General features: G+C 41.8%; 1 protein-coding gene across 4 annotated transcripts in view; it reads left to right on the top strand.

Annotated features, from left to right (window-relative positions):
- The window catches only part of Dennd5b (DENN domain containing 5B), a 118595-nt gene extending 106591 nt beyond the window's left edge, over positions 1–12004 (top strand). For 3 of the 4 annotated variants that reach the window (XM_040743674.1, XM_040743673.1, XM_040743675.1), the window contains 4 exons: positions 777–859; positions 1403–1529; positions 3226–3400; positions 6356–12004. In XM_040743674.1, the coding sequence (XP_040599608.1) occupies positions 777–859; positions 1403–1529; positions 3226–3400; positions 6356–6539 (569 nt within the window). In that variant the 3' untranslated portion in view covers positions 6540–12004. The remainder of the gene's footprint in view (positions 1–776; positions 860–1402; positions 1530–3225; positions 3401–6355) is intronic. The other variant, XR_005876634.1, reaches the window with a different exon arrangement.
- The last annotated feature ends 1555 nt before the right edge of the window (positions 12005–13559 follow it).

Raw genomic sequence — 13559 nt, 5'->3', positions numbered from 1 at the left:
ATGGTATCTAGCCTCTTCTGTTTAACCACAACAGCAGAATTTCACATAGGTCACTGAGAGCCTCAGTGCCTTAGCAAATACCTACAAGATTCTTGGCTGGGGCCCTCTGAGCAATGATGAAGGGGGTCTTCCTCCCTTCACTCCTCACATCTGGAGAGTAGTAGCACTTCATGATAGGAACCCCGCCACATGATTGCGTTGAATATCTTGTTCTGTTTTCTCAGGGAGGAGCGTTTGTTTTTTTGTTTTGTTTTATTTTGTTTGTTTTTTGTTTTTTTGTCTTGTTGTGGTTTGGATTTTTGTTTTTTGTTTAGATTTATTTATTTATTTATTTCTTATGTAAAAAATTTTCTGCATACAAGTATGCCTGTGTGCCAGAAGAGGGCACCAGATCTCATTATAGATGGTTATGAGCTACCATGTAGCTGCTGGGACTTGAACTCAGCCGGTGCTCTTAACCTCTAAGCCATCTCTCCAGCCCTTGGTTTTGTCTTTCAATTATTTTCAGTTGAAAAAAGCCAGAGGAAATTAGACTTGTGTTATGGTTTGCAGGTAGTGTGGCTGGGATTTGAGTCTTGGGTCTCTTGGATTATTTTCCAGTGTATCACAAGCCCTCAGACTTGGCCATTTTGTCCACTGGCAAACTCCATGGGGTCTCTGGAAAAGCTAGCTTGCTTGGATGAAGTTTTTCCTGCAGAGACTTACAGTTGAATATCCATAGTATTTTGATTCATTTATTTCTCACAAGAATATAGACACTATTAATTATTTTGCAGAACCCAGTGCTGGACAGATCCAGGAAGGAATTGGAGAAGCTGTGAACAATATTGTGAAGCACTTTCACAAACCTGAAAAGGAGGTATCATGGGGCAGTAAAGCTATATGTATAGTGGGGCTTTTTTTTTTTTTTCTTCTTTTGAGACAGGGTTTCTCTGTATAGCACTGGCTATCCTGGAACTTGCTCTATAGACCAGCTGGCCTCAAAATCCACCTGCCTCTGCCTCTGCCTCAAGAATGCTAGGATTAAAGTCATGCACCATCCCTACCTGGCTACCCTCAGCTTTTGTTTCTCTAGTGTGGTTGTTATTTGGGGGTGGGGAGGTGCTTTATTTCATTTGTATGAGTGTTTTGCTTGCATGTATGTCTGTGTACCACATGTGTGCCTGGTGCCTGGAAAGCTAGAAGCAAGCATTGGTTCCCCTGGAACTGTAGTTAAGGGTGGTTATGAGCCATAGTGTGGGTGCTGGGAACTGAACCCAGGTCCTCTGAAAGAACAGCCAGTGCTCTTTACCACTGAGCCATCTCTATAGCCCCTCTAGTATTGGTTGGTTTTGGTTTTTCTTTGTTTAAACATAGAAGCAGCAGAGTTCCCTTGTTACTGTGTTAACATTATGGTTTGCAGAGAGGAAGCCTTACAGTGCTGCTGTGTGGAGAAAATGGCCTGGTTGCTGCACTGGAACAGGTTTTTCATCACGGGTTCAAATCTGCCCGCATCTTTCACAAGAATGTCTTCATCTGGGACTTCGTAGGTAAATTAAGTAGATGTATGTTACTATAAAGCCACTGAAGTGTTTCTTTAAAACAGCCCCAGAAAGATGGGGCTGGAGAGATGGCTCAGCAGTTAAGAGCATTTGTACACAGATCTGGTCCCCTCTTTATACAGGCAGGATACTGTGTAAAATAAATACGTACATAAGTAAATTTTTTTAAAAAATAACTGGGTGTTGGTGCAACACGCCTTTAATCCCAGCACTTGGGAGGCAGAGGCAGGTAGATCTCTGTGAGCTCAAGGCCAGCCTGGTCTATAGAACAAGTACCAGGACAGGCTCCAAAACAAAACAGAGAAACCCTGTCTCAAAAAACAACAACAAAAAAAATTAAAAAAATAAAACTCAGAAAGCCAATTTTAAATGAATAAAAAGTAGTAATACACTCGTATGTTTGGGGGCTAATGAGGGCTCAACAAGAAGAGGCGTGGAGTTTGGCCCCAGGCACCTATGAGGTGGAAAGAGAGAACTACCTCCCACACGTTGCCCCCCTACATATACACATACAGTGTTTACTAAAATAAAAGAGGGGGCTGCAGAGATGACTCAGCCGTTACAGAGTTAGTGAGCTGTTTTGTGTTTGTGAAGTTGGCCTACATGAACTCAGAACTTTTGAGCAAAGAAAAGAAAATTGGCAAAGCACCTAAGAGTGATTTTGTTCCCCCTCCTTTCTGGAAAGCTTAGAATTTTACTGCTCCTGACTCTAAGGTCTGCATCTCTCTCAGATTTAGTTAGTACTCCACAAGGCCCATTTAGGTCCACTTAATAATCTTACTGAAGGTACCGTCTTAATGGTCAAATGGTCACTGTGTTGATTCCTGGAAGGGTCTACTCTTAGAAGATAATTCCTTTCATTTCTCTCTCTCTCTCTTTTTTTTTTTTTGGAGACAGGGTTTCTCTGTATTGTTTTGGAGGCTGTCCTGGAACTCACTCTGTAGACCAGGCTGGCCTCGAACTCACAGAGATCCACCTACCTCTGCCTCCCGAGTGCTAGGATTAAAGACAGGAGCCACCAACACCAGCTCTCTCTCTCTTACCTTTTGGTTGTTTTTTGTTTGTTTGCTTGTTTTGCTTTTTCGAGACAGAGGTTTTCTGTGGCTTTGGAGGCTGTCCTAGTACTAGCTCTTGTAGACCAGGCTGGTCTCGAACTCACAGAGATCCACCTACCTCTGCCTCCCGAGTGCTAGGATTAAAGGTGTGCGCCAACACCGCCTGGCCCTTTTATTTATTTTTTTTAATGCTAATTTGTTTCATGAAGATATTTAAAAAGAATAAACTTTCCAGCCTTCTGGAATGTGGTCTTGAAAATAAATTACTAGTCAGGCAGTTGTGATGCACGCCTATAATCCCAGCACTCTGGAGACAGAGGCAGGAGGATCTCTGTGAGTTTGAGGCCAGCCTGGTCTATAAATCAAGTTCCATGACAGAAACCTTGTCTCAAAAAACCAAAAAAAAAAAAAAAAAATCATTGCCAGGCGGTGGTTTTGCACCAGGAATCATATTGCTTTGGCATGAACTATATATAGCTCTCTGTAATTCATTCTGAAATCAGTGATAAACTAATGATTTGAATTAGGGGACTGTGATCCCAAGCCCCAGTAGAGTTTCCAGAATAAATTAGATGACATTTCTACATATAACTGTTATAGTGTGTTGTGACTCTGCTTGTCTTCCTCAGAGAAAGCAGTGGCTTATTTTGAAACCACTGGCCAGATTTTAGACAATGAAGATGATGTACTCATTCAGAAATCATCTTGCAAAACCTTCTGCCACTATGTGAATGCTATTAATACTGCACCCAGGAGCATTGGGAAGGACGGCAAATTCCAGATTCTAGTTTGCCTTGGAACAAGGTACAGAGTTAAAGTTATCCTTTCCTTTTTTTTGTTATGTGGGTAACATGAGTCTAGAAAAGTTATACCAGGTTATGGCCATTTCTCTTAGGTTTCTTCTTTCCAACTTTTATTATGAGACTGCTGTTTCCTGGGTACCTTTCTGTTACAGTAGGAACTGATTTACCCATTTCTTAAAAAGGTTTCTGTGTTTTATTTTGTATATAAATGGTGGTGTGCCTTACTTGGTGTGGTAGCTCACACCATCAACCCTAACACTCAGGAAACAGACTTGAAGACCTATGAGTTCAAGGCCAGCCTGGTCTACAAATCAAGTTCCAGAGCTATAGAGAGAAATCTTGTTGCTAAGAGCCAAAAAGTAATAAATAAATAAATGTATGTTCTTTTGCCTGCATGTGTGTATGTGCTAATTTCCTGGTGCCTGCAGCAACCAGAAGAGGGTGCTGGAGTTCAAGTCACTTGTGAGCACCATGTGGGTCCTGGAAATTGGACTTAGATCCTCTGCAAAAGCAGCAAGTGCTATTAAACACTGAGCCATCTCTCCAGCCCCCATGTACCTATTTTATAAGTCAGACAATAGGAATCAGATAGACCCAAATACATTAGCAAAATCACATGGTAAGAAAACAGCCGTTCCTCATGGCACTGGCCTGTAATACCAGCTCTTCAGGAAGCAAAGGCAGACAAATCACAAGTTACTTTGGCCACAGAGCAAGATCAGGACCAGACTAGGGAGTTACTAAGGCACTAATTCAAAATATGAAAAGAGGACAGGGAGTCCAAAACCACAGAGAAACCCTGTCTCGAAAAACCAAAAAAAAAAAAAAAAAAAAAAAAGAGGACAGGGGTGGGGCTTAGAGGTAGCCCTTAACCAGTATGCACAAGGACCTAGGTTAAATCTACAGCACTGAGCAGGGGAGGGAGGGATAAATAAATAAATTAGGTGAAAATAAAAATAATTTTAATGTTTTTTTGTTTTGCTTTTTGTTTTTTGAAACAGGATTTCTCTGTGGAACTTCCTGTGTAGACCAGGCTGACCTTGAACTAACAGAGATCTGCCTACCTCTGCCTCCCAAGTGCCTAGCCCTAGGAGGGGTTTCGAGAGGGACACTGAGATGGATTACCAGGGAATACTGAGTTAATTAGCAAAGTTATTAACTGAACAAAGAAATGAAATAAAAGGATGTTGATATGACTATTCCTAAAGTATGGAGAAGATTTTTACTGTGGATACCAGGGAGAAGGCAGCAGAGGTCAGAATCCAGGCTGATCATGGCCAACAAACTTCACTGGACCATGAGAGAAGAGAAGGGGAGAGAGAGCAAGAGAGAAGCCACCAACCAAGAGAGGTGGCCTGGACCGAGACCCAGAATGGCTGAGTTACAAGGAATCTGGGGCTAGGGCAAAGGAAGCTAAGCCCCTGAGATGGAGCAGTTTAGGGTAAGGGTGAGAAGTGCCAGGAGGAGCCATGAGTGAACTGAGGTTTATCTTGGGTTTGCAACTTAACATTTACATAGTGAACAGACAGAGGAGGCCACTGGGAGAGTTCAGGCCCTTGCATATGCAGACAGCATGGTAGGGTCTCTGAAGAGGGGAACCAGGGCCCACATGGTAGGAATGTTTTGTTCTTACATCTTTGAGAATGGGAAAGTTTTTACATTACAAGTCTGTAGCTAGGCTCTCTGATTCCCAGAGAGGCAGAAGGGTGGGGAACAGGATGTGTGGCTAATACTCCCTTTTATGTAAACTCACTTCCAAAGTGTGCTAACATTAACACAGAATTTGGCTGGGTTGGGCACCATGCAACTCCTACCCTCCCTAGTGTGTGTACATTGTGTATTGTTCATGTCTGACCTGTGGGTCACAGCTTGTACTACAAGCCAGGCTCAGCTACCTGTCCTGGTTAAGCAAAGTAAATGCCAATTAATAATGGAAAGCAGAGGCTAGAGAGATGGCTCAGCGGTTAAGAGCACTTTCTTCTCTTCCAGAGGACCCTGGTTCAGTTCCCAGCACCCTCATCAAGCAGCAAATAACCACCTTTAACTCCAACTCCAGAGGGTATGGCCACCACTTCTGGCCTCCATAGGCATTGTATACACATGGCACAAACAAAATTTTTTAAAAAATAGTGAAAAGCAGAAAAGGGGAAATTTATTCAACATGGCCACATTGGGAAGAGAGACAAAGATATACACTCCTAGTTCAACATAGATGTGGGCACGTAGGGCCCCAACTTGAGGAAACGGATTGTGAATAGTTTCTGCACTCCAATAAGCAAGCCTCTCCACCGATGCAGCAATCCAAATCAGACCAAATCAAATCAAATTAGAAAAAGTCCATGTTTAATGGATACAATGTTCAACGCTCCTGGATGGCCTTCTAGCCCACCAGAGATGAGACAGGAAAGAGGGACCCAAAAAACCACCCATCATCTGTTTTCTGGGGGTGCTTTCTGAGATGTAGCAGGGTTGGAGGGAGATAGGGGAATGGAGCTTGGGTAGAGCTTGCACCAAAGCAGATTGAATGGGAGACAAGATCATAACTACAAAGCTGTTCCACCTGTGTGAATCCACCCATTACTTTGTAAGTTCCAAGTCTCCCCTACAAGATCACCTGACAGGTTTTTACTCTGTCTGCACCCAAGACTTCAGCCTTCTCCCAGAAGATTCGTTGGGGAAACTTTTATCTTATTTTGAGACAGGGTTTCACTATGTAGCTCTGACTTGCCTGGAACTCATGATATAGACAAAGCTGACCTCAAACTTAGAGATCTGCTTGTATCTGCTTCCTAAGTGCTTGGACAAAACAGGTGTGTGCCACCACAGCTGCACCTAGGAGCACTATTAATTTATTGTAGTATTATTGTTTCAATAGGCTGATAATGAAAGGGAAAGGCAGAGGGAGAGATCCAGTTACAATGTATCCCTCACACGCTGTTTCCGTTTGGGTCTATAGGGATCACCTGCTCCCACAGTGGATTCCATTGCTAGCTGAGTGTCCTGCCATTACCCGAATGTATGAAGAGAGTGCACTCCTCCGAGACCACATGACTGTCAACTCCCTTATCCGAATTCTGCAGACCATTCAGGATTTCACCATAGTCTTGGAAGGGTCTCTTATCAAAGGAGTAGATGTGTAAACCAGCTGACAAGAAACTCTTCAGCCTGCCCCTGGCTCCTGAACCTCCCCGGACTATGGGACCTGTCTGCACTGGTCTGACAATTGTGAGCACTGCCTGGGCAGTGCACCGGAAGCCCAGTTTGAACAGTCTCCACTCTGCACACAAGGCAAAGTGCTGTATTGTAGTTCATTTGAACCTGAAATTTAGTATAAAACAGAGTATTTTCATGTGTTAGATGTGTGTAAATATGCTACCTTTAAGAAATTATATTACTCTAATAAGATACTTTTCTTAGATTGAATATTCCTGTGACTTAAAACAAGTAGCTTAAAAAACGTTGGGGGTGGGGAGAGTGGTGCTAGTCAGGAAGAAGCCAGTCAACGTGTAAATTACATGCCCAGTAGGGCCTCTTTTTCCCCTCCAGGTATCTCAAAGAAACCCAGAATGCACTGTTCTGAAGCAGCCATCCTTCCTGGAGTTCCATCCTGTGTGTGGTGAATGTACACAGCTTTACATACTATCAGCGGTCCTCATTGTACCTTTAAGTTATAAACCATTGAGTACGTTTGAATTAGAGTCACTTCTCCAGTTCGGTGAAAATTTTTCAATTGTTACAAGTAAAAGATATAATTAATTTAAATACCAGCCCCCAGCAGGACTTGGTGGTTCACGCCTTTAGTCACAGCACTGGGGGAAGGCAGAGGCAGGTGGATCTTTCTGAGTTGCAGGCCAGAATACAGACAGACACACAAAGCAAATACCAGATCCCAAGAGCCTTGATCATTGGAAAGAAAACAAGAAGCCCTGAGAAATGTGTTCAAGTGTGATTACAGCTTCTTTAATTTGGAAAGATTAGCCTGAAGACGCTTCATTCTTGGAATTTTTGTTACTGTTGTTTGAGAATACCTTGGAGATAACAAATTTCAGTATTAGCCGTATAGTCATAATAACCTCAAAACAAAAACAGTGTGACTCTGCACTTTTCACTTGGCCATCTAAACTCTAACCAGAGTTAGACTAGCAACCCTGCCTTTGTTAGGTTCCAGCCACCCCCTCTGCCTGCCCCATCCCCCTCAGGAAATGGAAGGAATGTGGGAGAAGGAGGAGGTCTCTGTGTGATTGGAATGCTTTTGTGAAAGTATTTGTTGGCCATGATAATGCAAATAACAGGGCCAGAGAGAAAGAATGAAGCCTTTCTGGGTGTTTCAGGGCAATGTTAGGCAATTGGCACAGAAAAGTTAAGAGCCACTGCAGCGGACCGAGAAGTGAAATTGAGACAACAATTTAGAAAGATCTAGAGTTAGAACTTTCTAGTTTGACAGTCTATTTTTTAAGCTACATAAAGATGTTAGCAATTGCATAGGCCTTTATCCTCTGGTAAGTAAAGTCGTAGAACTCTAATTATGCACTGATACCCTGTTGGTAGCAAAATTGCCTCCTAGGAGCTCCAGGTTTATTCCCCGTTGCTGCTGAAAAGCAGAGCCACAGGCTCAGAGGAGCCTTGCACAGTCTAAGGGTCCTGGGCTCTTGCCAACAGTGTTGCTTTCCTTGTTTACTATAGGAAGAGACTAATAGACCAGGGGCCTCAGGACACTGACTGTTGAGCCAAGGAACAGCTCCCGGGAATGTGAACAGAAAGGGGCTCCAGATGACCTGGGTAAACCAGAGGTTTGTTTACCTAAAATAAAAGTGTGTCTAAAGTGGTATGAGACTACTCTAGAAACACAAACCTGCTATGGGAAACATCCAGAAGCTATAAATGGTCCATTCCCGGATTTTATTGTTCTCTTTTCCCATAGGGCCATCATCCTGACACTGAGCACTGGATAGATGTTTAAGTAAGTATGGCACAATTGAGCCACCTAGTGCAGCTTTTTCATTTTATAGGCGGGAACAGAGTCAATGAGATCACATTCTTGCCCTTTCCCCCTTGACAACACAGGGTTTGGAGTTTATGCTTTTTACCACACCAGACTGCATGGAACCAACCTTCAAGGCATTCTTACTTAAGAGTATTTCTTCTCTTGAGTCTTCATTCACCTGTACAGATGTGAAGCAATATTCCTGTTATACTTAGTAAGGACTGATACGTAAATTAAATTGTTTTGTTGTTGGTTTTGTGTGTAAAACAGGATCTCTCTGTGTAGCTCTGACCAGGCTGGCCTGAAACTCAAGAGAATTTACCTGCCTCTGCCTCCTGAATGAGGGGAATATTCAAGTGAGTGCCCTTCCCAACAAACTGTTCTTAACTCTTTGTTGTTGTTTGTTTTTGTTGTTGTTTTGGTGTTTTTTTTCCTTCAAGACATGGTTTCTCTGTGTCACTTTGGAGCCTTTCCTTGCATTCACTCTGTATCACTCTGTAGACTAGGCTGGCCTTGAACTCTTGGAGAGCCTCCTGTGTCTGCCTCCCGAGTGCTGGGACTAAAGTCATGCGCCACCACACCTGACTTATTCTTATCTTCTTAGACATTACATCTGTTGTAAAAACTGCATTCCTGCTTGTGTTTAAAACTGTTACTTAAAACGTAATACCAAAAAAAAAAAAAAGTAACCTGTAAAAGTTACCATGTGGTATCATTTGGATGAATTAGTGAAATGACTGATTAAAACTACCATACATCCTCTCAAAGGCTGGTCTTACCCCTTGGTGTAGCACCTGCTCACAGAAGTGGGCCTTTTGGGAGCTGCTTGACTGGCCCATAAGCTAATTCCTGTTGCAAATGATAATGAAGTAAGACTTAACCATGTGGCTTATAACAAACTGAATCAATATGAGACATATTTACATCACCACAAAAGCAGATTCCTCAGAACAAATGTAAGGATTCAGTCATTATGCTGGCCTGTCACCTGGCAGAATGCACTCCGGCAGTGCCCTGGTGAGCCCAGGTGCAAAGGACCCCTTTAAAAGAAAGATCCCTGCCCACTTATACTCTCTTTCCTGCTGTTCCTCTGGGGCAGACAGGACTTTTCCTGTCCTCTCTGAGTCTGTGTCGCTTCACCTCTTTTTCTCTTTCCTTCCCCCTTCCTTCCCATTTCTAATAAAACTTCTCACTTCTATCTGACTGACATGTTTGTCCCCTACCTCTGTCACCCTCACCTGCCATGGAGTCTGCCAAGGTCCCCCACGCACTTTGTCATAATAACCATCCAAGCTGACTTTGTAAGGACCATACAGCAGATACTCTTCTTGCTGTGCATTTTTGTTTAAACTAGTATTGTGCTTTGGAATCGCCTCAAAGTAAATGAAAATCAAAACTGCTTCTTTTGCATGTGTGATTGTCCAAATCACTTTAAAGCAAATATCTGGGACCATAGTTAATATTCCACATAATAAGTTGGAAATAACTTGTTTTAAAGTTAAATTTGCAAGGCTGAAGTGATGGCCAAACAGTTAAGAGCACTGCCAACTCTTGCAGAGGACCCAGGTTCAGTTACCAGCACCTACATGGTGACTTATAACTACCTGTTACTATAGTTGCAGGAGATCCATGCCTTCTTCTGACCTCTTTAGGCACCCAGTATGGTGAACATAAATACATGTAAGCAAAACACTCATAAGATAAAAACGTTCATAAATTTTTTTTAAATTATTAAATTTGCCATGTCTGGGGATGTAGTTCAGTGGTGGAGTGTTTATGTACTGTGTACAAAACCTGGGGTTCTAGCCTCAGCAGTCAAAAATAAAATTGCCAAAATCTCAACTCCTTCAAAAGCTTATTTGCCAAGTATTTTTCTTGAGTACTAAAACCTCTAAGCTCAACCTTCAAGTCACCTTTATGGTAGCTTTACAATGGTTTGCATGTTACATGTGAAAAGCTTTCTAGAATGCTGTGGGAGGCAGGGTGTTTCTCAGCGCCTTAGCATGACTGAGATACTCTGTGTGAGTAGGAAAAGTAGGTTACCAACCTGACCCTGTTTCCCACTGGGATACCTAAAATTTGCAAAGGTTGAATTTCATCTAAAATTCATTTTAAATGTTTGTACTTAGTGTACCTTTTCTAGCTCTGTGGGGTTTATTTTAACATGACTTTTTAAGAAATTATTCTAATGAGCTTCTATAAGACTATGAGTAACACTAAATTCCTCCTATTTTTTGGACAGTGAGCACATATATATATATGTAATATGTGTAGCATGTGTTAATATCTCTAAGATATTTTAAAAGATGAGGCAGTAGACAAGGACATCAGATCCCCGGGAAAATATTTGACGGCATTAGGAATAGAGCTCTTCATAATGTGAAATATCTTCTAAGAATAGTGGCTTTCCCATAGATTTTTTTAATTTTTTATTTAGGGAATTGTATTTTTCTCTGAGGTCTACAGAGGCTACTCTTTTCATAGTGTTGAAAGGGCTCTCTGAATTCTACTTAACATATTTTAGCATTAGCTCACATTTACGATTGACATCAGAGCTCTCTTCAACTTTGATAGAGTAAATACTGTTTCCAGACCTCTTTTTCTTGTCTGGTTAATTGGTTTGGTTTGGTCTTGGTTTTTGTTTTTCAAGACAGGGTTTCTCTGGGTAGCAGCCTGGCCGTCCTGGAACTCACTCTGTAGACCAGGTTGGCCTCCAACTCACAGAGATCCACCTGCCTCTGCCTCCCACCTGCTGGAAGCAAAGGCATGCGCCACCATACCTGGCATGCATCTGTATTTTTAGAAATATTTGTTTCTTATGTAACTATTTATTGCATTATCATTTAACATAACAAAGAGAAAGATGTCCTTTTTTTCTATTAAATACATATGCAAATCTGCCAGATCAAACTGAATTTTAAGGTTTTTGAAAAGGTTTGCTTTTCCAGTATGATGAAAGAAAGTCAAGGAGGGGCTGGACTGGAGCTCAGTCATCTATGTGCTTAGCATACATAAGGCCCTGGGCTCAGCACCCCAACAAAAGAGAACAATAAATCCAAGGATGATCATACCTTCCCAAATCCAATGCCTCTTTCAAGGATAAGGTCAAAATTCGGAAAGACACACTGAAGTATTTATATTTATATCAGACTGAAAAAGAAATCATCAAATTTCCCCCTCTTTGAAAGGGTTCTGTCATATCCTTAGTTATTTAGGAAGGAGCCATGCCTGGTACAGTTACTTGTGGATTGTATCCAATGTGTATTTTAAACAGATTTTGATATAGAAGGGAATAGTAAGGTCAAATGAGGATGTAAACATAGAAAAAAAAACCTGCTGCACTTGAGCCACATGTAAAGATACCCTGTGTTTGTTTGCTTTTAATTAATATTTCTCCTTTTAAATTATATTGTTTTCCTTTGTATTATTAACAATGTATGTCTGAACTGGAATTTTTCTCCCCCTCCCCCACCTGAACATAATATGAAACCTGAAGAGTATTGTGATATTAAGCACTTTAACATATCGAAAAAACTGACATGGATTTTTCAGGTTTTGGAGTACATTTAAATATGACTTTTCATGCTTTGTTCTTTACAAATAAAACTGGGGTTGATACTTTGTTTTGTTTCATTATTGGATCTTACTAAAAGTTTCACAAGATAAAACACAGAGATGAAACTAAAATCATTATATAGAAAAGGAAGTAAAATTCTGCTGAACATAGGATTATCCATTGTGGTGGTTTGAATAGGTATGGTCCCCATAGACTCATAATTTTGAATGCTTGACCTATAAGAAGTGGCACATTAGGAGATGCAGTCTTGTTGGAGGAAGTATGTCACTATTAGGGCAGGCTTTGAGGTCTCATATGCTCAAGCTGCACCCAGCATGGGACGCAGTTCACTTACTGTTGCCTTCAGATCAAGATATAGAACTCTAGGCCTACCATTCCAGTACCATGTCTGCCAGCATACCACCATAATGATAATGGACTACACCATAATAATAATGGACTACAGCCGGGCGTTGGTGGCGCACGCCTTTAATCCCAGCACTCGGGAGGCAGAGGCAGGAGGATCTTTGTGAGTTCGAGGCCAGCCTGGTCTACAGAGCGAGTTCCAGGACAGCCTCCAAAGCCACAGAGAAACCCTGTCTCGAAAAACAAAACAAAACAAAAAAAATAATAATAATAATAATAATATAATGGACTAAACCTCTGTAACTGTAAACCAGCTTCAATTGAATGTTTTCCTTTATAAAAATTGCCATGCTTGCCAGGCAGTGGTAGCAAATGCCTTTAATCCCACCACTTGGGAGACATAGACAGGTGACCAGCCTGGTCTACAGACAGAGCTAGTTCCAGGACAGCCAGAGCTGAGCTCTTATACAGAGAAACCCTGTCTTAAAAAAAATAAAAAAGGTTGCCATAGTCAGTGAGGCATGGTAGCAAATGCCTTTAATCCCAGCACTTAAGAGGCAGTGGCAAGCAGATCTCTGAATACAAGGCCAGCCTGGTCTACAAAGCAAGTTTCAGGACAGCCTGGCTGTTACAAACCCTGTCATGAAAAAAAGAAAAAAAAGTTACTGTGGTCATGGTGTCTCTTCACAGCAATAGAAACAATAGAAACCTTAAGATATCCAGGAATGGTGGGGGAAAAGTGAGCTCAACTTTACCCCATGTGGAAATAAACGGTTCTTTGTGGAATTGCTGTATTAAGGCCTTCAGCTTAATTAGGTGAGCTCTACCTATGTTGAACTTAAGTCCAGCTTTTTGGGAGGGTAAGTCCTCTCACATGCTAGATGGCCATTCTGCCACTGAGCTACACTTTCACCCTTGAAATACTAATCTTGCCTGGCGGTGATGGCACACCCCTTTAATCTCAGAGGCAGGCAGTTTGCAGATAGCCTGGTCTACAGAGTGAGTTCCACAACAGCCAGAGAAACCCTGTCTCAACCAAAATAAATAAATAAAAATGTTAACAGGGTATGGTTATACCTTTACACCTTTTTTTTTTTTGGTTTTACAAGACAGGGTTTCTCTGTATAATTTTGGAGGCTATTGGTCCAGTCCGGCCTCGAACTCACAGAGATCCGCCTGCCTCTGCCTCCCGAGTGCTGGGATTAAAGGCATGTGCCACCACTGCCCGGCTACACCTTTTTTTTTTAAATTAAT

The sequence above is a fragment of the Mesocricetus auratus genome, unplaced genomic scaffold, assembly GCF_017639785.1.
Source record: "Mesocricetus auratus isolate SY011 unplaced genomic scaffold, BCM_Maur_2.0 Super-Scaffold_100001, whole genome shotgun sequence".
Lineage (NCBI taxonomy): Eukaryota > Metazoa > Chordata > Mammalia > Rodentia > Cricetidae > Mesocricetus > Mesocricetus auratus.
The sequence above is the reverse complement of the archived record's forward strand: the minus strand, read 5'-3'. Positions and strand labels throughout refer to the sequence as shown.